At 44.1% G+C, this 27,468-nt stretch overlaps 1 protein-coding gene across 4 annotated transcripts in view; it reads left to right on the top strand.

Moving 5' to 3' along the window:
- UACA (uveal autoantigen with coiled-coil domains and ankyrin repeats) overlaps positions 1-27,468 on the top strand; it is a 75,707-nt gene that overhangs the window by 28,685 nt on the left and 19,554 nt on the right. For 2 of the 4 annotated variants that reach the window (XM_078854813.1, XM_078854810.1), the window contains exons 1-6: positions 14,965-16,134; positions 20,769-20,893; positions 23,385-23,473; positions 24,191-24,255; positions 25,349-25,406; positions 26,776-26,846. In XM_078854813.1, coding sequence (XP_078710939.1) covers positions 16,099-16,134; positions 20,769-20,893; positions 23,385-23,473; positions 24,191-24,255; positions 25,349-25,406; positions 26,776-26,846 — 444 coding nt within the window. In that variant the 5' untranslated portion in view covers positions 14,965-16,098. Of the gene's footprint in view, positions 1-14,964; positions 16,135-20,768; positions 20,894-23,384; positions 23,474-24,190; positions 24,256-25,348; positions 25,407-26,775; positions 26,847-27,468 lie in introns of those variants that run through there. The other 2 variants (XM_078854811.1, XM_078854812.1) reach the window with 1 other exon arrangement.

Here is a 27,468-nt window from a genome sequence, read left to right as displayed (position 1 = left end):
TATATAGTTCACGGTGCAATTTAAAAGTTCGATTTTTGGGACAAACCTTGGTATTTCTGTTACAAGCTCAGTCAAATATTTTAGGAGTGATACAATATGTTTTTGACAAAGGTAATTATCCTTAAAATAGAAAAGAATGACAAGATGAATTTCTGTTTTCGCTTACAGGCGTGGGTACAGTGACGAATTCCTTACGAATGTAAAGCATCTAAGGGGTGTTGGCTATCTTGTGCATTTTGGGGTTTTGAAGTTTTAAAATAAACCTCTTGTATTTTTGCTGAATTTTTAACGAATATTCGTGGAGTATCTGAAATTAAACTTTAATTGTGTGTTTGTAAACCAATAAATGTGAACATTTCAATGATGGCTGTTTTTCAAGTGAACCTCAGCTTTGAGAGAGTTTATTTTTCATAAACTGAAATGGATGAGAGACTGCTTTGCCTTCAAACGACAAAATAAACATGCCGTGCCATAGGTTGTGTGAACAATGGCTGCAAAAAAAAGCCCACAACGTGACAGAAAAGAGAGTGGTAACCTAGACGGAAAATAACACCGGATACGGATAAAAACAACTTTCAGAGATTATCTCGTTTGATATCTCGCCATTAAGTAAATTATTAAGAAATTCGATTAAATAGTTGCAACTGGTGACGTGTTTCATGTCTGAGCGTGTTTCTTATTACTTCATCTCCTCTGGCGGTCGCTGATGCGCGCGTTCATTTTACGAACGCTCAAACGGCACTTGGCTTGTGTCGACAAATGTGAAAAAGGACTCGGGTTTGCATTCTTGGAGAAGTATGAAATAAGTTATATTTAAAAGAAAAGCAAAAGAAGGGAGGAAAGAGACAAAAATGGAATGGAATTCCACTTGAGCTGTTTTATGGTTATAGGCATGCAAATGGCCTCTGTTTTTATCGCCAGGCCGCATGCTATTTGGGAAGACAATGCGATACGCTCCTGTGACCGAATGACTCATTTGGTAATGCAGTTATTGAGTATGAGACATTGTTCATTATGTCTAATAATGACTCCGATGTGAAATATTGTGGGAATATGTCTAAAAATGTAATACTATGAAAAAAAGGTTCAATGTGGCTCTCAGTGTCACTTACAATCATGTGTTTATGTACACCACAAGTTGGTAAAAAACATTCAATCTCAACTTGTCCAAAGATGCTAAAAGTAATTCCATTGGCTGAGGCGAGACTACTCTAAAAGGCCTCAGTTTCTGCCCATTGTCTGAACCTGCACATCAATTACGTCACCTAGTGAATACAGGGACTGTATTTTTGTACAGCCTTTTGTCAATCCAAGCGGGATTAACATGCCGTGTCGTTCATGGTGCTTTGTTTGACCATGCTTCTCCATGCTGGCCACAGTGCGGGTTGGTGAAGGTCTAAGGGCCCAGGACTGGTTCAAATGTCACTCGCCACTGATGTTAAATGTGGCCAGAAATAGAACTCGGGTCGCAGGGTGCACTTCACAGTGTGTTAATCACGGCACCACTGCCATTACCGTTTCCTGAATGCAGTGTAAAAAAATTAACCCGTAAAAACTAAGTTTTTCACTATAAATCCTTTATATGTGTGTTCAATGGGCCACAACCCAGCCCACATTGGTCTTTGAAACGGGCGGCTAGAGTCCTCTCGTCCTCTGGCTTGAGATGGCTGCCACCTATGGGTCAGATGATTGCCTGCCACCATTAAGCAATTGGTAATTAAATATCAAAAAATCTTACCTAAAAAGTGTAACATTTTGGAAAAAAGTTTTCAAGAAAAGAAATTGTCACGCACAACGAGTCTGTGTGCAAAATGCCAGCTCGATTGGATCACGGGAAGTGGGTTAAAAAACGACTGAAATATTTGCACGGTCGTAAGCGCGCAAGCAAGCAAGTGAACTTAATATAAAGGATTAAAAAAAAGGGGTAAAAGGTTCAACGCTACGCATTCTTACTCGCACAACTACTGGTCTACTTGTGGAAGGGCCTCCACTAGGGGGAACTCGAGGGTATTTTGGCCTACTCTTTCACACTGGCCAGGCACTTTGGAAGAGGGTTTAGGTACCCGCACTTGATATCCGACCACACGCAACCTGCCAAACAGTGTGCACTTAATCCAAAACATATTCGTGCTGTTCGTTACTTGTAACTGCAGAAGTAGCGAGCTTTGCCTGCTTTATATTGCCTTTTGGCATCAGTCTTGATGCAATGTAGGACTTTAGGTTGGCTCCACTCTATGATTGAAACCTATCAATCTCCATAAATTAATTTTGTGGGCTTATAATATTTAAACATTTTGGTTTCCAGATACATATATGAAAGTACAAGTGGAAGGCTTGAATATAGTTGTGCAACATTTCACATCTGGTGCCCCTTTTAGAACACCATTGTAATTCATCTTCTTGGTTCTTTCGGTAAAGTCACGTAGAAGGGAAATAATAAAATAATAAAAATAAACCAATAAAATAATTCTCACGACGTTTCGGCTACAACGCAAGCAGCCGTCCTCAGGTGAAGAACAGGTCTGTCGGAGAGATAGCGTCCATTGTAATTTTCTATGTAATTTTCACGAGTCCTCATATCAGTGTTCCTCAACTCCAGTCCACACGACCCCTCGTGGTGCACCTTTTTTTTTAAATGACCAATCTTTGCAATTCATATGCAAATTAAGACACGGCATCCACCTGAAGACAAGGACCTCGGGCAAGGGATCTCAGGCAGAGACCCTCAGACCTGAGTGGGCTTTAGAAAAGCCAAGGGGGGACCTCAGGGGCATCATCTGACATTTCACTCCAGGCCTCGAAAAATCTTTATTGGGTGGCCGTGATCACGGAAAGCTGTGCAGTCAGAGTCATAAGGGACTGGAGGTGGGAAACCGGTCGGTATGCAGGATGACATAAACAAGGCTTAATGGTAAGTTTGGTCGAAATCCATGACGTTATTTTACAACTCATTTAGAGCCGTGGGAAAACCACGAGGAAAATTGTTTTAAGGGTGCAATATTCATGCAGAACAAAACAAAATCAATTGACTACTCTATTCAGTAATTATAAAAAACCTCACAATTAGTGCTAATTGCATGACGCTATGCTGTATTTGCACATCGCTAAATTCATGTCAACACTTGTTTAAGGGAAATGTTTATATTAATTTCATACCATACAGTATACGGCACAATATAATGAGCGCCAAACTGATCACTTAATATTAATGAAATTTGATTTATTAAAAATGACAATAAAATAAAAAATATTATAAATCAGCCCATGACAGTATAACTCAACACCTTTGGCTCTCAATCCGATATTTGAGTTACTGTAGTGCCATTCACTTTTCTCACTAGCTTTCAGAATCTGCACAGGCCAAGAAATGTTGACAGACGAGGCCAGGTGAAAGCTTTACTTGTCTGCTGCTTTCAGTGTCCACTGGGGTTGACCTCTATTGCTTACATGATTGCTATGAAACTATACGACAAAATTTTAATACATTCTGGGGGCGTTCAATCACATTAAACAACAAAACGTTTTTTGGTATTACTTTTAAATCATTAATGCACGAGAGGGTTAAGGTTCAAAGTAAGCAAAATTAATCACGTGGTGTATGGCCTTCGTGAGTTATATACGCAACTGAAATTCATACTTTAGGATTTGGAATACTGTCAAAGAGCTTGAAAGAGCAACCGGCTTATCTAGCTCTTGCTTATTTCCACTAGATCTGTGCCTGGCATAAATTGCAATGAGAAAGATCTTACAAAAAAAAACATTTGCATAAACAGGCAGCCAAAAATGTAACCACGATGGAATAATTGTAATCACTGTAGACAGTTATTTGAGCTGGGTCAATATAGCTATACACACACACACTTCGTGGTGTGAATATTTCGCCATTTCAGGCTAATCCCCTCCAAAATCTTGGTGTTTACCAGCATCTTGGCTGTGACTTTTGACTGTTGCTTTCTGTCATGTGCTGTTCATGATCACTCAAGCGTCTTGGGGGGAAGTGTAGCAAAAACGTTATCTTTCCCATGTCTCCAACATTCAACTGTGCAATTCAAACAACTGTCAAGTTGAGAGAACCAAAAGTAATGGAAAAGAAATGCCGTCTTGTATGAGCGCCATTGGGCAAGATGTTAACTACCTCGCCTGGTTTGCAGGAGGTCGTGGGTTTGATCCCCACTCTGTGACGCCTGCTGTATATTTGGAGTTTGCTTGTTCTCCCCGTGGTCGCGTGGATTTTTCTCCGCGTACTCCGATTTTTCCCTCCACATTTATAAACATGTGTTGAGAGTATTTGGCTGCTATAAATTTCCACATGATAAGCCACTTCGTTGAGTTATCATTTGTGGCCAGGCCACTTATGATAAGAGCTATATAGAATGTTGAACTTCTTTCACACCATACGTACGAGGCGGGTTTTAAACACCACCTTTGTCTTCAAATCAGCTAATGTGCTGTAAGTCCGAGGGTTTGTGCAGGCATGCAGAGCCAATCCAAAAAAGAAGTCGTTTTTTTTCATGGCTGCTCCCTTCCCCACCCGTTTGGTGAACCCAATGAGCCGGTGAAGCCTGCAGTGCTTGTTACTGTGTTCCTAAACGTGGTGGTGTATTGTACTCTTTTCTGCGCAGCGGATTGCACTCTTCTTTTACACCTGCGGTGCGTTACCCAGGTACAAAGGTTCATACAGTGTCTGCAGGGCCTTTGTGTGTTTGCCTTTTCCAGGCCACCAAAGCTGCCTTTTTGGGACCAATCAAACATGTCACGCCACCTGGCCCCTAAAAACTTCTGCGTCCAAGCAACTGCTTATTCATAATGGCCTCAGACAATGCTGTTTTCATGAATGCGTATAATGCCACCTGGTGGTCTTATTTTTCATCGCAAGGGGAAAACCGTTGAGCTTTTGTGTCACCAATCTGCCTCTTTTTATAACAAAAAGCTCAACACATTCATTATTAACATTGGCTTACATAGGAAAACGCATAATAGGCGACTTTTCGGGCAATTCAACTTCACATAAATAGGTAGTGAAATACAAATCGATAATAGTATTTTTTTCCCTGCTTTAGTGTGGCATTGGTGAATGTGAGTTTTTGTTACGTGTGTTTGTGCATCACTGCCAACGCAGTATCACAATGTTGGGTTTTGTTGAATCTACATTTAGGTTTTCACAACACTGTTTTGCCCACGTGGATTTTAGCCATAGCGGCAGTGAAGGCTCTTGGTGCTATCTGTGGCAGATCATCCGGATATGTTTAAGCCAAATATTCCTCCTTTCTCTTCTGTTGTCGTGAACCACAAAGCGATGTTGTCTTGCACCTTCAGTTAAGCTTTATATACCATTTCTGGCAATATCTGGATACCCTTGTCAGTTCCTGAAGAAAATGGCAGTGATATTGTGGCTTCTGCCTCCTTGTGTGGAAATTTGTAAGTGTCTGGGAAAGCAATTACAGTTCATTTGTTACCGATACACCGGATTCCCAATAAGAAGATGGAGGGTTAACTCGGTTTATTCAAATTAAAATGTATTCATATAGGTCCAGTGACTTAATCAAATACTGTATTCCCCCGTGACAGCAAGCATGGGAAGGTGGCCTTAATCCTACAGTGTATTGACAAAGGGCTGTAAATGATGGTTATACATTTTATCCAACTACTGATTTTACAATTTATTTATTTTGCACAAGTGGCACTTATTTGAAGAACACACATGTATTAGAAACCTGTAATTTATTTTGGATGCTGCCCTGGTGTGATTGGTTTAGCACACTCAAACAGCAAACCAGAGGTTGCCGGTTTGATCTCCTGGTGTGGAAGCTAAAACAAGGGGCGTGTTTCTGAAACCCACCAACCACCGCCTCTATCATTCGAGCAGAGTAAATGGTACAACCACAGTTGGTCGATCGGCAGGTCACGTGTTGTCGCCACGCTGGCGAGATGTTTACTACCTCGCCTGGTATACAGGAGGTCGTGAGTTTGGTCCTGACCTTGACGCATTAATATTTGGAGTTTGCATGTTCTCCCTGTGGTCGAGTGAATTTTTCTCTGGGTCCTCCGGTTTTTCCCTCCACAGGTCACTTCTGAAAAAGAGCTATGTAGCTCAGTGGGCCTTACCTGTTGAAATACAAATAGTTTACAGTTTAAATAGTTTTTGTTTAAATTGTAGGTATTCCCACCTCTTCCGAGTCATCTGGCCAGTTTGGAAGAGTAGACCAGATACCATTTAAGTGGGGCTCTCTGGAGCTCCCTCTCATCAAGGCCCGTCTGGCAGCAGTGGCATGAGAAAATAATTACAAGGCTGAACCTTTACATTTTTACGTATTTTGAACGCTTCCACTGACCTTTGAGGGTTTTTTAGAAGCATAAATATAATAATCATTTGATTCGATATACAGCAAACAGCTACCATTTGTGATGCTATAAACATAGAAAATGTATTATGCAACGTGACAGTTTTTCATGCACAGTGTATACGGTCGTTTTGTTGACGTAACATGTTCTGCTAATCGCCTTGCGTTGCCATAGAGATGTGATTTACTCTGAACCTAATCCAAAAATATATATCTGATTTGTTTTTTAAGTGTGTCACGTTACAATATTATCTTGACACGTGTTGCACAATATGCATTATTCGGCTGCTGTCGTGATTTTCCACATTTAGCCGCTGGGTGCTAATGAACGGGTGGCTAATTATTCGGCCTGCTTGTGTAAAATACCGCTGCATACACTGTTATGGCCCTGTTAGAGATCCCGTAATGTTTCTTCAGATTTCGGTAAGTTGGAGCTGAATTGCAAACAAGAAATTTACCACATAATTAGTCCTCGGATCTTGGATTTACACCAACACCAGCGTTGTCTCTGAAATGCTGACACGGATATCTTAATGTGGAGATTAGTATGTTTTCATGTGCTTATTAAAATATAAGGCTTGCCACTTTTTCCACAGGCCTTGTGATCAGACATATTTAGATTATGACACAATACATTTTGTGGGCAGCATCGAAACAATTAAACATTCTAAAACAAACAAATATTAACCGTAACAGCTGATACTTCCTAAACTTGTATGCCAAGAACATCATGTGATTCGCACAGAAATACAGTCTTGCCTAAGTAAACATCAGTTGTAGCCACAATACCATGTGACATTACCGCTGACTATTTGTGGCCAATCCCTGTTTGAGAGTAATGCCGTAACTTTAGTAGACGCAAAATAAAACTCCCAAAAATGTTTTATGACGGAGATAGCTGTTTGTTTGGAACTTTGCACAGCACACACTCTGGTTGAACATGTCCTAACCTTTTGTCAAGGCTTTGTAAAATGTTAAATTAGTGAATCGTCAGTCCTGACTAATAGCTAGGTGCTGACATGAGTGCTTTTGCATGGCTCGCGTTGAGCCAGGAAAACGTCAGCTGCGGCCATGTATAGATTACGCTGCGGCCCTCAGTCGCTTAATATATCACGCGAAATGTGCACGTGTTAAAGTTTTTCAAAGTATTCCCGTTTATATTTTGTAGCTTTTGCATTCATTGTTCAGCACCATCATCTCCGTCGGCCATGTTCTATCGACCGCTGGATGATAGGCCTTCCCACATCTTCACAATTTCTCCTGTTCTTGTGATGCCACAATCAATCTCGCTGCTGCGCATGAGATTATCTTATCGCTCCATCTGTGTGGTAGCCCGTCTCTTGGACGTGTTCCCTCCTTTGGCTGCAATTTAATCTCCGCTCTCGTCCATCTGCTGTCATCGTCCCTTCAACAAAGGACGGTATCAGAGAATGTTGCAATGCTTATTACTCTTCAACATGGCCAAAGACAGGACGAAGATAATGACAGGGTTTAAAAAGACGGTGACCATAAAATATGTCGTTCTTACAGGTGAATAATTTTGACTTGCTCTGAGCAACACATGCAAATGCCTAGAGATGTATAATACGGATATGAACGATGCGCTGGGTGAGCCGATGTGAAAGATGGGGCTGGGCTGATTGATGAGACAGATTCTGGAATAGTTTCCACGGTGTCTAGCTACCAAAGGGGAAGGACCAAAGACCAGATTGTGGGATACTGTTAGTGCAGCTCTTGGAAGTTACGTGTCAGCTGCGCAACAGCTGTGGGATCTGGCAAAGGGTAGAAAGCGTTGGTGAGTTGTAGTGGCATCAACGGCTTTGGCCATGATGACATCTTGATCTTGAGCATCAAAGAAGTTGGGACCAGCTGTTGAATTCGAATTATTGGACTTATTTACTAAATGTTTGCACAGTAATGAAACTCCTCACTCATAGAATGATGATTCGGTCATTCTGCTATGAAAACAAACTGAGAAAAAATTAATTTTAAGAATTACAGACCCATTTCCCTCGTATCACAGTTACATAACCCCATTCACCAAGATCAAAGATAACCAAGCAATGGTCAATTTCAAAGCCAACTAACCAATAGGGTAAACTAATGTTCAGAATGTATGACCTTGTACATACATATCAACCAGACTGGCTTTTGCATTATGTCATGTAATAGATATGTTTTTAAGAAGGTGACATTAAAACCTCGGATGAACTATAACGGGTTCACTGACCGCTCATTTTCCATGACCTATGGTGACAAATATGCCTCGTGTACGGCAGCAGCAAGGCCACCCAACACTCATCTCGCCCTGTGTGCCCTCCCCTGTTGGTCCTCACCAGAACCTCGCTCACGCGCCCACCCCCTGCCAGGCTCGGGGAGGCCGGGTGCTTGTTGATGGATGAGCGGGGCTCGGCCCGCGTTGGGTTATCGTGCCGTGATGGCACCGGCTCAGATGTATATTCCCGGTTATCCTTGCCAAATTGCATCATCAGTGTCGGCAGCCTCACTCCTAAATACGATGCAGCCTAAAAAAAGAGCCGAGCGGCGGTCGCATGCTGGACGATGGATTTACGACGCGGGGGCATTGCCGTAATATTTTCAACATGATTTCTAAACATATCTCTGCGGAGCCGCCCTTATTTTCTAAGTGTTTTTTAAACCCATTTCTTGGCACAGGGGTGCCTGTCTTATTTATTTAATATGCAACAGCAGCCATGCTTAATTCTGACTCCTCCTATGCCTCGTAAGGGGCTATCCCCCACCCACGCACGTGTACGTGTGCGGGCATGTTTACCCGCGCGTGCGTGTGTGCGCGCGCGTGTTTACTGAAGCCATTGCGAGATGTGTGGATTGTCTCTGGGTCATTTGTGATGCACATTGCATCAACACGGAGCATCCCTTGCATACTGATGGCGGTGGTAGGGAAAACCGCTGCAGCTTTTGCAGGGTTCCGTAATAAGTGGCCAAGGACTGGCCTGACGATAAACCATGCCATGAAGTCAATTCACAATACATACCCTATTCTGCAATACCTATGCTGCCAATCTACAGCCTGGTTCTCCCTCCGTTCTCTCCCGCTCTCTTTTACTCTATTAAACCAAAAAACAGAGCATACTTGTACCTGTACCTAGTTATGCACTATTCCTCCAGGACCCGGTATGCGTTCTCTGAAATATTTAACGTTGTTGTCTTTGTTTCGTTGTTGCTGTGCTCATGCACCACGGATCTCCCATGTAAAGTATCCAGAAAACTGGGTAAATGGGATCATCCTTGTAACAGATAAAATAAACTTCAACATAATTCACATACCAAAATAGTTTTCAATTTATTTAAAGTATAATGGCAGTCGTGTATATATTTATACAAAGGTGCAATAACTTAAATTAGCAAAACTTAGGCTAATCATGTTTTAGTAACTTTGGAAGGTCTTATGGCTCGGTGGGACATCCACTTGAAAATTACTGCATGTGATTTTTAGTTTAATTACAGAAATGTGAATTGGTAATACTGGAAGAAACCATGCCACGACACTAGGCAGTATTAAACATTTGTCACTGATTGTTTAGTCTTGTCGTGAGCTGTATTATAATTGATATTTACTCATAGTATGGTTGGATTATCTCTTACATTACTAGGAACTTGATTAAATATTGAATTTTGTAATCTGTTCAAATAAAAAATATACTCCCTAACAGAACATTAAACAACTGCTGTGAATATACTGTTCTGCATTTATTTTCGGTACCTTCGTGTGAAGTGTAACTAAAAATGAAATCGTGAAAAGTTGGGGGGCCATGCGACTTGTCATGGATTTTTTTTTTCCCCAACATTTTTGCTGATAAACAATTACCATCCGATTAGCACGGTTCAACATAGATATATAACCTGCAGTGTGGCTGGATGTCATTATATAATTCATGTGGGGCTGTATACTCATATTTGTTATTCGAAAAATATGCCAAGTCAATTTTCGGCATCACCCTGAATAACGGTTTTGTGGGAGTAATTCCAGCAGTTTATTCGATGCGTAATATTTTATTCGAAAAGTGGTAAAGACGTTTGTTTGTGTTTGTTTGGGAGGAAAGGCAAACTGTAAATGGTAATTGATACCACAAATGCCTGCGAATTTAAGAAATGCCATGCTAGAAAGGGCACAATGGTTACGTTTCAATTAAATGATAAAATAAGTACTTTTTTTACCCACCGTGCGATTACACATCACGTGAAAGGTTATCTTAATGAAAAGTGTTTCCAAAACAAAGGCGTGCAGAAAGAGCAAAGCCGACTGATTTGCACTGACGTCACCAGCTTTTATACAAAATTCTTGGCACGGTGGAAGGCGTAGAAAAATGGAATAGTAATGAACTCATTAATTAACTTCATTTCGCTATATTAATTAAAGTCATGGTCCTGATGGTCCGTGGGAACCTTGTGCGAACACCGCTTCTTTCATCGAAAACTTAAAAGAACTCTGCTCAGTGACTGGCAGAACATTTAACTGTGACTTTCAAACATCGGCTGCCATTTCTGGGATGAAATGCTATCACTCGAAAGTCATTTGAATATACGTGATTTCACGTGCTTGCATTCGAAACGCACGTGTGCCACAAGCATTGTAACAAGCAGCATAATTGTGCACATCGATGTACGCATTTATTAATTTGTTAAACTTGTAGCAAGTAATATGCTGTGAATACTAAATACGAACAATTAGCATCGTGTGCCAAAAGTTGACAGGCTGCACGCTTTTATACAGTACATAAACGTAAAGTCTGCATGCGTAGAAACTGGACAGACACAACAGTGGTTCAACACACAGCAGTACGGTAATGTAAGTTATGGAGGGATACAGAAGGGTTAAGGATATTTAACAGCTGTGCTCGCCTTGGGGTGCGTCACACCAGATTTGACAGGTTTTCATTTGGAATCTGAGCCATGGTGCGGGAAGATTGACATTTATTACAGAGCAAGTAAAAATGGTGGGGCAGGTTGGCTTAAAACACAGATTCATAATACCCTTAGTGTATTGCCTGAAAGCATCTACCTACATGCGGAGTGGCATGAGAGAAGAAATACAATCGCATTTGTACAATCCGGGTTGAAAACAAGCCGCTACAAGCATGTAAGACTTGATTTTTTTTTTAGCATCGACTGACCTATCCCTGTGTGTGCGTGTGCCAAAAAAACCTGCAAAAGTATGTTCAGTGGGCAAGGAGGTTCGCTCTAATCCCACCACTCACTCGTGCTCAGAAAACTCCCTCCAGTCCGGGAACATTTCCACGCCGAGACACCTCGAGACATCTCCCGCCGTCTCGTTCAATTTCTGTTGCTCGCTCCCCCACCCCCTCCCCAACTCTGCCCGCCGTGCCGAAGAAGCGAGTTACCGCTTCGTTCCATCTCTGTCATGACTCTGCCCTCTCAGGGCCGAGTACTCCAAATCAGGTGCCAGTGCCATTTCAGGATGGGTATTTTTCACGTCGTCATCAGAAACCGGACTGACACCATTAAACGCATTCCACGTGCAGCACCTTTTTTTAAATATACGGAGCGGGCCGCACATTTTTTTGCTGATCTCTTCCAGCTTGGTGCAGTGTCAAGGGCATCGGTTCCCTATTTCAGCCAAGCGCCTTCCTCTCCTGTGTATGGTAGAAACACCAGGGCACTCGGCTGTGGGCAAAGTTTTGGTTTAAACTGCCGAACGGAATGCGGTGTGGTGGAGATGGAGCTATGAAAAATGATAAATGTACAGGTTATACAACGCCCACATGAATAGAGGCGACGGTAAACATGTCTTGTGTAAATAAATGAAAGCGCGCAAAGAAGCGCAGAGAGATCCACGCTTTGAATTGCGTTGAAAGGCATAAAAAGGACCACGTGAAATAGAGAACATATGCAGACTGACAATATTTAGGCTCTTAAAAAAAGTCTGTTTGCTTGGGCAGGACATGTGACGAGAAGGAATGATGGATGATGGTCAGGAATAAACATCAGGGCGAGCACCTGAGCGGGGAGATGGAGATGATATCAGCTTGTGTGCAGGTGCTATGTGGATTATTTAAGCCGCAGAGATGTGAGAGATGACAGTTGATTGAAGAGGCCTTCACACAGCAGGGGATTGAACATGGCTAATGATGATTAAATGAATGACAGTAAATTTCAGTCCATACAGTAGATGTCTGATACATCTGTGATAGTTTGCATGTGTTATTCTTTAGCATGCATATTCCTTTCTTCTTAGACACTGCAGTTTCTTCCCTAATGCAACATTTTTAGAAAATAGGCTGAACTTCCAATTCACTCTCCTAAAAAAAGAAACATGTTGAGAGTTTCTTTGAAATCAAATAACTTGTAAACAAATAATTACAGGATTAGACTACTGAGTGCCCAGCAGTGTGATGTAATCATTGTATTTTAGAATTCGCGCTCCGTTATGCACTTCCAACAAGGGTCAGACCTTAGAAGGGCCCTTTTAGAAAAGTTTTGTTTTTCTGTGCAGCTGACTAACATGACCTTCGTCATCCTATTCGGCATTCAGGAGATGGCACGCACCATAATGCCACAGCAACTGCCCTCCTCTCCTGAACTATTGCACAAAGTAGTCGTAGGCCTGCCATCTTTTAGGGATCACTGCCAGTTGCATGACCATGCTATCGAATTCATCATTTGAGAATCGAGGTTGTTTACGTTCAGATATTGGGAAGACGTGACACTTGCATTTTAATTTGTGGCCTCTTATTTAACGATTTATTGCAATAATGAAACAATAATTTACAGCCTGAAATACAAGGGCTAGATGAAGGGCTCCCCCATGCTATGTCATTCATGGGGGGGTTGTTCGACCATACTTCACCAAGCTGGCTAGTGCAGATGAGTAAAATAGAGGGGTGGGCAAGGTGAGTTCGGATATCACTTGCCATTAATGCTAGCCGTGGCATTGAATCGGTCACTGTGTTCATAGCGCAGTGCGCTAACCGCTACCTCACCAAAGGGGGGAGGGGGGTGATGGTTATTATCGTAAAGTACTTATATTTAGCAGTTATTTCGTCGCTTTCCCTACTCTGCCAATGATTTTCATTTTTAGATTGATGGTTATGACATTGGCGTGCGATGGTCTCTGCTTGTAAATGGTGATTCCACATGGGGGTCTTTAATGTCCTCTTTATAGCAGAAGATGTACTTGGGAAATTCCCCACAGAACTTCCCCAGCCGGTGGCAAAGAATCGAACCGATGACCTCATGCAAGCCGGCTCACAGTGGCGAGCGTGGTGCAGGAGCTGCACGAGTGTTCTATGCTGGGCTCTTCAGTCGGCACAGGCTGTGGAAATTGCTATTGAATTCCCATTCTCTGTCCAATATGGTCAGCTCTGTTTTATCCATAATTGTGTGTAAATCGAGGTGGAACCTTTCAAAGGCATTGCCGATTTTTGTTTTCACCACAGCAGCATGGATGCGGAAGACCACATGCACAGTGTGGAGGTTATAATTCACCATTCATTGCTGCGATGCTCAGAGTCACGGTACAATGGCAGGGGGAAATTAAAAAGGTCAAAAACATTGCAAATGAACAATGCTTAGCTTTTCTGGCTGTTGCGATCAATTCGCTGTCCCCTGCATTCATGCATTACAAGTCCAAAGGAGCCATGCAGGAAGGGACTTGGCACAACAATGAATCTGAAATGAACCACTGCGTAGATGTTCATTAAATTTGCATTCAGTGTGCGGTGTTATTGTTCACAAAGCACTGTACCCTTGTCCAAATTGCATATCTCAGGGACGTATTTATATACCTCTGGCGACCATCGTTTGACTCGGCGCAGACAATCTACGGTCTTCACGCGCGCTCGTTTACACGTCGCTCCGCCACACGGCGTTGCCGTGCGATGGCAGCCGATAGCGAATGTCGGAGACGAGTTGAGGACCCCAAATTGGGCAAAGCTCCACCTGGCAGCGTAACGGATTTCATTAGCCCTTATCCTCCGCGAGAGGCCATCAGTGCTGATCTCTCTAATCGTGATAATGTCCCAGAGGGGAACGCCCGTGGACGGCGGCAACAGATTTAGCTCGCCCCGGCGTGCCGGCAGCTTCCGTGTCAGCTTGCACTGCGGCTGGACCGTTACAATCGAACCCGGAGGTTCTGAAATCACCACTCGTGCACGCATCAACGCTAACGATTCAATGTCCATGGGTGTACGGGTTGACTCGGGCAGGGTGTGAGCGAGCGAGCGAGTGCCCGCAGTTTTTTTTTGCGTGCAAATTTTTGGTCAGGACCTAAACTTGTAATGGTCACTGAGAGGGGATGGATTGGGAGGTTTTATGGGAGTGTAAAGGATAGGGACTGAGGGGGGGGGGCAGGTGTTGGGGTGGGGTCGAGGGGCGGGGGAGTGGCGGTCAGGGTCTCGGAAAGATTGCGTGACACTGGAACTCGGAAAGGATGGTGTGATATCTTGTTCAGAAAGAAAGCAGGAGCGAGGGAAATGGGTGGGTGGGTGAGCAACCAAAAAAACGTAACAACAAGTCTGGAGGCTGATTGGCCAGCCCCCACTGACAGCATTGTCGTGGTGGGGCTTGGATTGGCCACTGGCTGTCCGTGGGGAGACGGGGATTATGGTCGGCGTTAAATAAGGGTCTGCATTTTGCGGGGGCGGGGGGGCAGCAGCGACCATACAACACGGGCACGGACAGGGAGAGAGAAGCTGCGGGCAGCTTGGGCGCTGGGCGCCCCGACTCTCTCTCTCTGCATTGACCGTGCGGATGTCAGCAAGACAACTCGCGTGATAGAATTTCATACCGGGTGTCTTTGGCTGAGGGCGGATTTCGTGGGGGCCGGGTGTGCGTGAAACGGGTGGGTGAAACGTGTGAGGGCTTGGGCTGCTGCATCAGTTGAGAGCCCAGGGAAATTGATTAACAGATAAGCCTCCGTGCACGCGTGCGTGTGCGCATGTGTCCGAGGCTCACTTCTTTCCGCTGTGTCTACTGCGGCACTTGAAAGCAGCCCAATGCATAAGAGAAATGGTTGCAAAGGGAGCCGGGTGTAGTTAAAAGGTTAAGCTTCAGTGAAACGAGCACGGAGCAAACAGTTTTGGGGGTTTACCTTTGTCGCGCTGTACGTCATAGCCTGTGGCTGTGGCAGGAATTCACTGTAGCCGTGAGTTGACTATTAAATGTTTTAACCATTGTATCGTCTGCCTGAGAGCGCTGCGCTGTGCAGCGTGCCGGATTGATAAGCAGGCAAGCGATCGCAGCGGGGGGCGGGCGGGTGGGGGGTACCGCATTAGATCCGGGGCTGGAGAAGAGCAAGGTTTTTAGGGACTCAAAGAGTAGACAGCAGAGAACGCTGTCATGCCATCAGCAAGCGAATCCGAGCGGCGTATTTCAGGGGAAAACCCGTGAGCGCTTCGATTGCGCCGACAGCGGCGACGTGCATTCCGTTGGCGGCGCATTCGCAGATTCGTAACAGCCGGTGCGTTTTACGCAGCGCCCAATGCATGCCCAGGGTATGCCCGCTTCGCCCAAGGGAAAGTGAGAGTCAGGACCGGAGCTTTGCGGCTTCGCCGGCGGGGAGAAGCGAGCAGTGGGGTGAGGTCGCTCGGGGGGGGAGAAGGGTGGCTCTGCTCCGGCGGTGGCTGCAAAGCTCCGTTGGGGTCCGTGGGGCGGCAGGTCGTGGTGGGGGAATGCTCGCGGGCTCGCTCGCCTGCCTCTCATTGCCGGGAGCTGGCAGGAAGGGCTTTTCGCGGACGGCTTGAACCGGTGCCGAAAAATGAAGCGGTTTCTCCTCTGCAACTCCTCCAGGACCGTACGTAATGTCTTTTTGCAAGCCTCGCACCACCGACCTCGCGTGACCCTTCATCGCCCATCTCTTTTCAGTTTACCCAAACATGGCTCACATTCCTCGTCTCTGTTATTTTATCTGCTTCGCATACACTTAAAACAAAAATGCATGGCTTTGGAACGTGTTGAATGTGAACGGTATCGCTTTCAACAGGAGGTTAACCTTCTGCTCCGAAAATGTTGGCGTTTGCACAAAGACAAGTTTAAATTTTATTGCGTTAAAATTAGATATTGTCAGTTTTCCTATAGCATGCAGCTGGCATCCCAATCTGACGTCTACGTTTTCCATGCGATAGGGATTATACAGTTTAGCCTACTGTATTAAGAGATTACGGTGCCATACTGGATCGCTGCTCCATGCAATTCATGTGGTTTTGCGTGTGAATTTTCGAGCAGTAAATTTCTGTTTTTTTGCAATAAAAATATGTGAGACTGTAAGTGGATAACCTGGAGTAGTCCCCGTATTGGCAGTGTTATTTATTTATTTTAAAACAACTCTGTCATGCATAAGTGCTAAGTCTGGTGAGCAATTACGCTACAAGTATTTTATGGAGAGTAAGCATTGTGCAAAATGAATTTGACAACAATTTTTCATTTATATCCTAATGTTGTCCATCAGTGCGGTGTGGTGCAGAGAATCCTGCTGTTTTCACACACTTTTGCAACGGTGAATCGGAATCTAATTGCGCTTGAGAACCTAATTGCAGCCACTTGTTCAATTAAGGCAGTTCAAGGTCCCGTGTGAAGTGACTGAGACTTATTTCAAACGCTGACACCACCAAATCAACAGGGTCTTGCCTGTCCCCTGGGGCGTAACGAGTATAGCAGATTGCGAGGTCGTGCCCCTATCAGATTACCCTAAGTCCGCCACGGAATATATATTTTCCCCTCATCTGTTTGTTCCATAGTCACAGCTACATGCCTGCATACACCCGAGCATGCAGCAGCAGCAGCAGAAGACAGTTAACCAATGCTGCCAGAATGAGCCAATGTGAAAAGGCAAAATTAAATCCAGAAAAAGGGCTGTGGTTAGCTGTCCATCCAGCTGAGGGCGCTGTGCAGGCGAGGGTGTGGGTTGGTCGGCTGTGAAGTTCAAAGGGTGTCTTGGCTGGGTCCAGATGGTGAATGAATATAAGCCGGAATATAAATAATCTCGCGGAAGTAAACAGACAACTGACCCCATAATTATTCTGTGCTTCAGTGGAGGGTGGAGGGGCGATGACGCAGTGGTCGGCGTGACTGCGCTCTGAACCCAGGGGCCTGAGTTCGAGTCCCAGTCTTTGGTCACATTGGTTGCGAGTGATTATCTGAAGCGGTCAACCCACAAGCCCCCACTGACCAGTGTTGGCGTAGAATAGTCACAAACACCCACCAAGACACAACATGGGAAGGTCTTAACCCCGCAAGAATTGTTCTTCCCCGGTCACTCGTGCTAATGAGACTGTCATAGTGTGGCTGCCTTCCGGCAGGAATACATAAGTTGAAACCCCATTCAGGGGTCAGCTGAGCCGATCAGCCTAACAGGGTTGTGGCAATTGGTGGGAATTCACCAAAGGGTTTTCTCTTCAGAGACCAGTCGTAATACGCAGTCTCCACCACTCGTTTTCGTTTGAGAACAGAGATGAACAGCACCCGGTGCCATGTAACATTCGACTTGTTTTGTCTTTGACTGATCGAATTCGAAAGTTGTGATGGATTAAGGAGGTTGTTGAATCGCCAACCCCCCAGATTGAAAGGAGATGACGACATTATTGTTCCTACATCTCCACTCCATACAATCAGAAAATAGTTTAACACGTCGGCTTTCGCGACCAATATCATCCATAATAGGGTTTTTTGGGTTAGATCGCGTAAATAGCTAAATGTGTCGTTAAAACCCGCCACCACCCGACACAGCCAACTAGTAAGGGTTGTCACGTAAACAGAACGTGGCCAATTCGTTACTAGTACAGCACACCGGTGTGTTGGAGAGCCAAGCCACATCATTTACAATCTGAGTACAACGTTTCGCCAGTAATTACAACTAGCTTCATCAGGCGACAGCCAGATTTGTGGAGAAGTCTTACTGTTTCGTTCCTTATATAGAAAATAGCACGGAACATCCCATTGAGCGTCATTATGAAACACACCCCATTTGTAGCAACACAGCATTAGGGCATTCATCCTGGCACACAGCAATTCCCACAGAGGTAGTTTATCCTGCCGTTGTGTTTTAGCCCGATACCGCCAGCGTGCACCCCCGTGAATGCGCGGATCGCGGTATGCCTCGTGAATTCTTTATTTGTACTGCATCGTTCCTCATGAAGACCTCGTGCACGTACTCTAGTATTCATTGAGTGTGGCCCAGCCTTCTTTTGTGTGTGTGTGTTTGCTACAGCATTGCTTTTGGAAGCCCTAGTACGACGTGGAAGGGGTCTGTTTTCAGACCGATTATTACAGACTGGAAATCTGTCTATGTTGAGCCAAAGTTTCATTTCTCTAATAACCTTATACACTTTTAAGAAGCTTAACATCATAACAGAAGCTGAGCTGAAGTACCCTTCATAAGACTAAGCTCTTTGATGATTGCGCCCTGTCGGTTTTCTTTGGATTTCTGCCTCGAGTTTACAATAAAATGTATTATCAGGAAAACTAAACATTGGAAGCAAATGTCACTGCCATGGAAAGCAATGCAATGCTTCACGATTTGTGCTTATGGTTGTAATACTGGTGGCATGAAACTACAGCGGTGGCATTCGTTAAATTGACTCTGGCGCAGGCTGAAAAATGTGCGCCAAGTTTTAGATTGTGTGTTTTTTTTCTCTCGGGCTCGCCGCCTCTGATTTTTTTTTGAAGAGAACGCCATGTTCATAAATAACGGTTGCTCACAGCCCAAGACTGAGCATGGGCTGAACCTGCATAACACTTCGGTCACGTCCATCCATCAGCATCCCGTCCTATTTGAGCACCACGGTTTCGGAATCTGGCACCCCTAAGCTCGGTGCCACTAAATTAACCAACCGAGTGGCTTCCTGTTGTGTCTGTGTGTGTGTGTTCTACATTTGGCAGAAGTGCAACATAACATTTATAAACGTCAAACAACGGATATATAAAATGACCTAGCATGCATCTTGATGTTTTGTCGTGGAGTGTCATAAACATTAATCTTTTGCAAACTCAGGTTATGTGTTCACGCTGCAATCACAGCTGGATGTGCGTTGATGACTTATCAGGAGCTGTGTGGCGCTGCAGTTGATAAATTGTGAGTGCTTCTCTGCAGTAGAAACCTCAAATGCCAATGACATGCTCTCTACTGCAAAGGAATACTTGGGGCATCGTCTGGGGATTTGGATTTTGAAATTGGCAAAACAGTTGCTAAATCTTACAACGGATAGCACATGTGTTTTTGATAGTCCAATTTTCAGAAGAGAGTAATTACTAATTTCTTTGTTAATTACGTAAAAATTAATCCAGGTAAATATGTGCATATTAAATATGTCTGTATAATCTCCATGCAAACGGGCTATCTTTATTTCCTTGTAGTTTGTGTCAACTATATATATCTTGATTTGAAGCTTTCGTGACTGCAGGATGATGACGATTGCTTGCGTTGCAACCGAAACGTCGTGATCTATTATTTATTCTACCTACGTGACTTTACCGAAAGAACCAAAGAGTATTTTTATATATAGCTGCCTTGTGCAGCGTCTTGAGTTAAAGATAAAGGCGCAGCTCTGCGATTTTTTTGCTCACTTTCTGGCGGAAGGCCCTTCACTAGAAAAAGCTTTAGATTATATTTTTAGCCTAATCCACGTTGGCTGGACGTCTTGGAGTATCACGGCCAAGTTTCCTGCTGATTAAGAAACTGGTGTGCCCATTTATACTTGGGGGGAACCTGGCCGTGATATTATCTGCCGCACTGGGTATTTAACAACGGTGACCTCTGGATTGAAAGTGGGTGTCAGTCAGAGTGATGCAGTGGAAATACTTGTTCCTCACATCAAGATTGTCCTGGGTTCGACTCTTCACTCTGGTGCCTTTTTGTGTCGAGTTTGAATGTTCTCCCCGTGTTCTGCATGGGTTTCCTTCAGGTTTAGCATTTTCCTCCCAAAGCTAAAAACAAATCATCTAATGTAACTGGTGCTGGCCAAACATCCCACTGCTAAAAAAAAAAGACCTGCAAATTACTCAATTAGGATCACACAAAGCAACATTTCTCCCCCTACTGCCAAAACTTGGCAGGACCCTTCCAAAATTAGTTGAAGCTCTGTGAGTCTTTCCTGGGTAATCAAGAGTAATATTACAAAAATATATAATTTATAAGTACAGTCTGCTAATAATTATAATATGGCAGAATCCCAACTTCTTGAGATGCGCCTGTATTTCGTCACTTTATATTTTCAAAATATTATTTGTGACAAGTCTGCTGACAACCAGGCCCTACCAGCCTCCCGTCTGACGGTTTTATACAATGCTCACATTAGCCTGGATTCCGAACGCTGCATGACCGTACGTGGCTTTTTCCCCAGGCCGTGGAGGGCGGTGACACGCGTGTAACGAATCGTCACAGTTGTGTTCCTATGCCCCGTGCTCACTCGTCATGCCTCATGTCCTCGCTAGGAATGGAACAAGTACGACGATCGCCTTTTGCATGCCGTGGACAGCCGGGACGCCGAGCGCGTGTCCTCCACTCTGCAGAAGAAGGGTGTCTCTTCCACGAAGCTCGACGCGGAGGGACAGTCGGCGTGAGTGAGCTCTGTTCCATCTCCTGGTGGTGGTCCCCTCCCAATGGCAGGGCAATCTCCCATGGCGCCCTTAATATGGCAGGGCGCTAACTTTTCTGGAGCCACTAACGTTACCCTTTGGAGGGTACAACGGCGAATGAGGTCGCCAAAGTGTTTTCAGGTTGTACCGCGGCATGATGGCGCAGTAGTAGCACAAGAAGAGCCTCGGTTCAATTCCTGACTTGGGTGCCTTTCTATGTTTTGAGTTTGTATGTTCTTTCCCCTCTTATGCATGGGTTTTCTCCGGGTTCTCCAGTTTCCTGCCATATATAAAGAGACAAACGCACAATATCAGTGGTACTGGCGAAACATACCAATGCAGAACATTTTCCTTCCCATTGCTTTTGGCCTCCTGCGAACAACTTGGCAGGACCCTCCTGAAAAATAGCATTGAGACTCATTGTGGCTTTTACTGGGTAAAGAACCATAATAATAATTAACTTGTTGTGTTATTTGGAATTATGTCTGACGTTTTTCTCCAGATATGAGTTCCTAAAAAAAAAGTTTCCAGCATGTTTGGACATGACACTGAATTGTCGCACTTGATACTGAACAATACGCAGTACACATCTCAAAAAACACGACGTAGAACTAAATTTCGATTTAAAGCTTTCGTGACTGCAGGGATTCATATTCTTGGTTCTTTCGGTAAAGTCACGTAGAAGGGAAATACTAAAATAATACAAGTAAAACAATACAATTATCACGACGTTTCGATTGCAACACAAGCAATCATCATCAGGTGTGAAAACCACAGCAAGAAATGTTTATAAATTTTTCCCCCGGCCAGTTATACAGTTTTTAAAATTGTCTTGCTGTGGTTTTCACACCTGATGACGATTGCTTGTGTTGCAATCGAAACGTCGTGAGAATTTTATTGTTTTATTTTTATTATTTTCCTACTACGTGACTTTACCGAAAGAACCAAGAACATGACATAGAACTAGCTGTGCAGCACGACCGCGAAAACGTACACGTGGTGCTATACAACGTGGAACTTTCAAATCCAGGAAGGAATCCACGTTTATCAGAAGGAAGTTTTACACTTTAAATCGTACGATGGGTTAGGAAAGCTAATAAAATACTGTATAACTGGCTGGGGGAAAACATTTGCGTTGAAAGCCTTTCAGCTGAATAAGTTTCTAGGGCGTTGGAGCCCACTGTCTGCGCATTTCCGAGAAAGAACGCTGACGCACTGTACGTGTGCACCAGACAGATGGGGTCAGGTGCTGACTGTTGATGGTGTTGATATTTGTGGTCTTTCTGGAATTTTGGGTTGCTTGAAAAAAATGGGGGGGGGGGGGGGGCCTGAAAAATATAACCGTTCGTGAGAAAGGCCGTTTGAGTGGACTCAAACTTGGCAATATAAACGTAATAGGTTTCTTTCTCGCCGCTTAGCGTATTTTTTTTCTTTCGCATAATGGTTGCACAACCTCTCTGTGTTTTGTATCGAGGCTTTTAAACATTTTTTTTATAATAATCAGTGGGCATTTTATTAACTGTTTCCAGATCATAGTACAAAGGCAAATGCTGCTGCTATCCTCTGACCTGTTTTCTCTACATAAATCATCCGAACGATTGTGCTTTGCATGCTGCAGTTTTCGAAGCATGTAAATATCCCCCCTGCCAGATTACTCATAGTGATTCTATTCATTGTCACGATGCGGGGGTTGCAATTAAATTCAATAAACGGTTCCTTTTTGTCGAATATTTACTGCCTACTTTGTAGTGTTTCACATTTTTCTATGTCTCCTTTGTACAGTCTTGTCGGCGCCATTATCCTAATTGGATGGCGTTTGCATATGAGTCGTAAATAAACCGCTCTCACGTCGCACGATAACCAAGCCATACACTGCGAGCGTAAGAATCGATTTTCAGCCGATAGATCGACAAACAGTTGTTTGTTATCATCCAAGCGACGTCCTCTGTGACCGAGCATTCTGCTGTTTACGATGTCACTTCGTTTTGGGCCCCCCTAATAGAAGGGGCCAGACTTAGGACCAGCCCGGAGCTAAATACAGGGTTGAGAAGGCAGACGTTGTCTATCTTTAAAAGCCTGACATTTTTTGTTTTTTTTAAATAGAGCAGAAGAGGGAGGAGGTAGAGCGTTTATCAGAAGCCCCCCTATAATTATCATCATGAATATTTCATGAATGTACCTGTGGGCAAATAAACACGTATGAACTGTTATTAATGGCACTTTTACTCTAGATGCAAACGAACGTGTTTCGGAAGGCCTCGGTCATGTAAAAGTAACGCTTTTAGCTGTTGGCCAGAACGACGCAACACGTGTAAGTTGGCGGTATAACGTCTACAAGTCTGAAATTTGTGTGCTTTCCTGGTGCTCCTCTCCTCGAGAACTGCAAATTCAGTGTCCCGAGTTGAAGTATATGACAGCGTTTTGATGGTGATGGATAATAATGTTTTTTTATGTGTGCGTGCGTGCGTGTAGTTTCCACTTGGCTGCCGCGAAGGGCTATGATGAATTGCTGGATATCTTTCTGTCAAACGGGGCGGACGCTGGGGCCACTGATGGGTCTGGTGAGCTTGTGTGCAGTCCCTCTGACGGAGATGAAAATTAAAGTAGTTCACTTTGTGTAGTTTGGCAAGCTTGTAAAGATGTATTATACCAGCAAATGGAATCTTTAACGATTTCCCGTCCTTAATTCACTGTTTATGTAATCTGCTGCCCATCGATATCCTGAGTTCACTTGTTATCTGTTACAAGTTTTCAAAACAACCCACTAAAGAAAATGTGCATGGGGTTGCTCATGGGAGAGGAAATTTTGTTTTCTTTCATTCCTTTGATACATTAACTCCGCTTCCATTAACTGTGACATGTCACGACATTGAACAATGTTTAAGTTAATATATATTTTGGGAGCAATGTTAAAAGGTAAAGGTGCAGCCCTGCTTATGTCTTGCTCACGCCGCTGCTGGCGGAAAGGGCCTCCACTAAGAAAGAGCTCCATAGAGAGGCCCTCTCTAGGGTATCTTGGCTAACTCTTCTACATTGGCGAGATGTCTTGGAAGAGCTGGGCTTACCCACACTGCTCCAGGAGATCAAATTGAACTGACGACCTCCTCCAAGATCGCAAGCCCGATGTGCTGGCCATTAACACCATGTTTGTATCCCCCTGTGATGTTAAATATAGAATTAAAAAAATATAACAAAGGCTTCTGTTTTAAAAAATAAAATAAAGACTGAAAACAATCAACTCCAACCCTCCGCCTGTAATATGATGCGTTTATTTCCAGGTCGCACCGCATTGCATCTGGCGGCGAAAAATGGTCAAAGCCAATGCATGAGGCATCTCCTGCAGGCAAGCACCACGTGTTGCAGTTGTAAACCGCCGATGGGCGCCCAAGTCACGCGGACACGTGCACAGAATACGTTTTATACCATAACACAAAAACACAAATAATGACCGCTCCTGCTTTGGTAGACAATATTGTGGGATTGTTTCGTGCCTCTGCGCGGATATGTTTTGTATCCGAGTGCACTGCAAGGGCACTGTGTCAAGTGCAAAGTTGATACCATGTGCAGAATACATAAGCAATCTTCCTTTGGTTGGACCAGTGTGTACTAAAATAGGTACAAAATATATTAGACTATGAACAAAAGAGCACAGCGCATTATTGAGTTTAGTTACGGTTGCCCCTTGAGATGGCAGCGTGCCATATGTGCGGTGCTTGTAAGAATACACGGCTGTGTTTTCTACATATGTATGCTATACATTTCCACGTGATAAGCCACTTCGTTGAGCTATCATTTGTGGCCAGATTACTCCTGAAAAAGAACCGTATCGCTCCGTGGGCCTTAACTGGTAAAATACAAATAGTATTCAAATATTTATCTGGTTTTTTGTATATTTCCCCCTTAAATGTAAATCTCATAAAATTAAAACATTCTCAACGCTCGCTCACCCTTCCACTCACTATCTCACTGACTCGCCCATCTAGTCACTGACTCTGCCACCCAGTCGCCCAACTCACCCGCTCGCCATCTCACTTACTCAGCCACCCACCCATCCATCCACCCATCCATCCACCCCTGCCTTTGAAACCACCCCCAGTGTGGAACGCCACATACCCGCTGAAGGGATGATCTGGCTGACACGTTCTTGATGTTTTCTGACTTATTCTTGGTTCTTTCGGTAAAGTCACGTAGAAGAGAAATAATAAAATAATACAAGTAAAACATGATAATTATTTTATTATGTTTTATTTTTAAAACATGATAATTATTTTATTATGTTTTATTTTTAAAACATAATAAAATAATTATTATGTTTTATTTTTTTTATTTTATTATTTCTCTTCTACGTGACTTTACCGAAAGAACCAAGAAGATGAATCCCTGCAGTCACGAAAGCTTTAAATCGAAATTTTAAGTTTTCTAACTTGTTTCCACAGTACAAAAGCCCCGTAAGCATTTTGGACCAAGCCGGGCGCACAGCTCTGCACTATGCAGGTGAGCAGCGTGAATGGGCTTTGTGTCGGTTCCACCTGAAGATGGAAGCTTGTGTTGCCTCCGAAACGTCGTGATTTTAATTTTTGTATTTTATTTTTATTTTATTTTACTTTTATTAATTTCTATTTTTTACCTACGTGACTTTACCGAAAAAACCTACGAATATTTGTGTCGAATGCTCCGTGAGCAGTTTCCCAAAGCCCCCCCACCCCCCCCCCCACAGCTTTGGCTGTGCACGGCCATTCACGTGGCGCTATGGGCGAGCGAAACATTTCTCTTTACTCACTCACTCAGAATAAACCCTGCTTGTTGATGCCGTGTTATCTGACTCCAGCTGGGGTTATGGAAGCAAGCCTCCTCCCAGCCCTAATCCAAAGGATTTACATTTTGGTTCGTGGCCACACCATTTCCTGGCCGCGGAGAAGCAACACTAATCCCTTTTCTCTGAAAAAGCACTGATGTTTATGGGCACAGAGGAAAAACAATTCAATTAAAGATGCACAGATTAGCAAATTAGCAAAAGGAACCAATTTGAATGGAGATGGAAGGCGGTGGGTGAGATGTCGGTGTCAAAAAAAACAAACATTGAGTCGTCCGGATTGCGAGCATTTTTTTTTTAGTTGACCGCGTTCGGCTTACGTGTTTTACGTGTCGCGTGTAGCGAGGACACGTTCACAGGCGACTGGCCGCTTTGTGCGCAATTGATTTGCGGTTGAGTTAATGGGGAGGTGGCCATGGTGGGGTACAAGCCGTAGTGGCCATTGTGCAAATTAACAGCACAATAATCCTTCCATCCCCCCCCCGCCCCATGCGCACCCTCCCGCCCGTCGCCCCTCTGTTGCTCAGCGATGCCGATGAACGGCCCAATTGTTTGGGAGCTTGAACAGAGCCCGAGCGAGGGGTGTGTGGAGCGGATGAAAATAGGGAGTGTGTGTGTGTGCACCTATTCAGGAGGCCTCAAATCCATTCAGAAGCTGCAGATGGCAGCCCCAGGCCCTAGTTTGGCAGGAGTAGCTGCGTGGGAATTTGACTGTTCATAAGGCTTCCAGCTGCACCACTTTAATTAGCAGCGCAAAGAGCCGGACTTCACGTATTTTTTTTCCAATTTCTTTACGCCACCATTCCCTTTGACTTCCTGAGCAGCAGCATGTTTTTTTCTCATGCGATATTGCCATACTCTCATGTGTGAGTGGACAACATACTCGAAGCTGAACTTGGTTAAAACTCTGCGATCAGTTTCGTTCACCCATGGCGCGCCGAGCAAGGATATTGTGCGATTTTTGCAATGCGCTCGTAAGATGATGGATTGGATGAAACGTGCCGTTACCAATAACGCCTCTTGTGTTGTGCTTCTGCCTTCCCCCGTTAGCCATACATGGCGACGTTGCCTCTGTGCAGCTCCTGTGCGACTACAAGGCTCCCGTTAATTCCCAGGATGCAGTACGTTCACCATGCGGCGCACGCTATCCACTTCAACACGTTTGCACGCGAGCTTTCGCACCTACGGAGGTTTTACGGTCGACGTCAAAGACGTGAAATATTAATGCGAAAGTGTGTTAGCTTTTGCTTCACGATCGCTTCACCGTTTCCCGATTGTCGGCTGGGAATTTTATAAACTCGGGCAACGCAACGTTGACGCGTCCTGATGTGTCAGGCTATCAGGTTATCACAATTGTAATTATAACCCTTGCGGCCTGACAGGCACACATTGACATGCATCATTGATTGTAAGGATGTATTCCATTTTAATGGCTCGTGGCTGTTGAGCAACATTGAAACAGGTTGTACGCTTTAATAATGCAAAGCTCGTAGAACGACTCGTAGGTATTCAATATCAGCCTCATTAAACTGCATCCATTTCCTCTCCATGAGGCACAAACTCGGTGCGTAACTTGCACTTTAGCGACACTGGTGAATGGACGAGGCAATCTCACAATTTATTCCTCATCCCTTTGATGAATTGACACAATTCAGTGTCACCATTTGATGCTGTTATTGATATATATATATCTCGTTCGTACGATCTCATTTGTGCTTCTCATTTGTAGTCTGTACAGTCGGC

This window comes from Lampetra fluviatilis, chromosome 3 (assembly GCF_964198595.1).
Source record: "Lampetra fluviatilis chromosome 3, kcLamFluv1.1, whole genome shotgun sequence".
Taxonomy (NCBI): domain Eukaryota; kingdom Metazoa; phylum Chordata; class Hyperoartia; order Petromyzontiformes; family Petromyzontidae; genus Lampetra; species Lampetra fluviatilis.
This window is presented reverse-complemented; position numbering and strand designations above follow the sequence as displayed.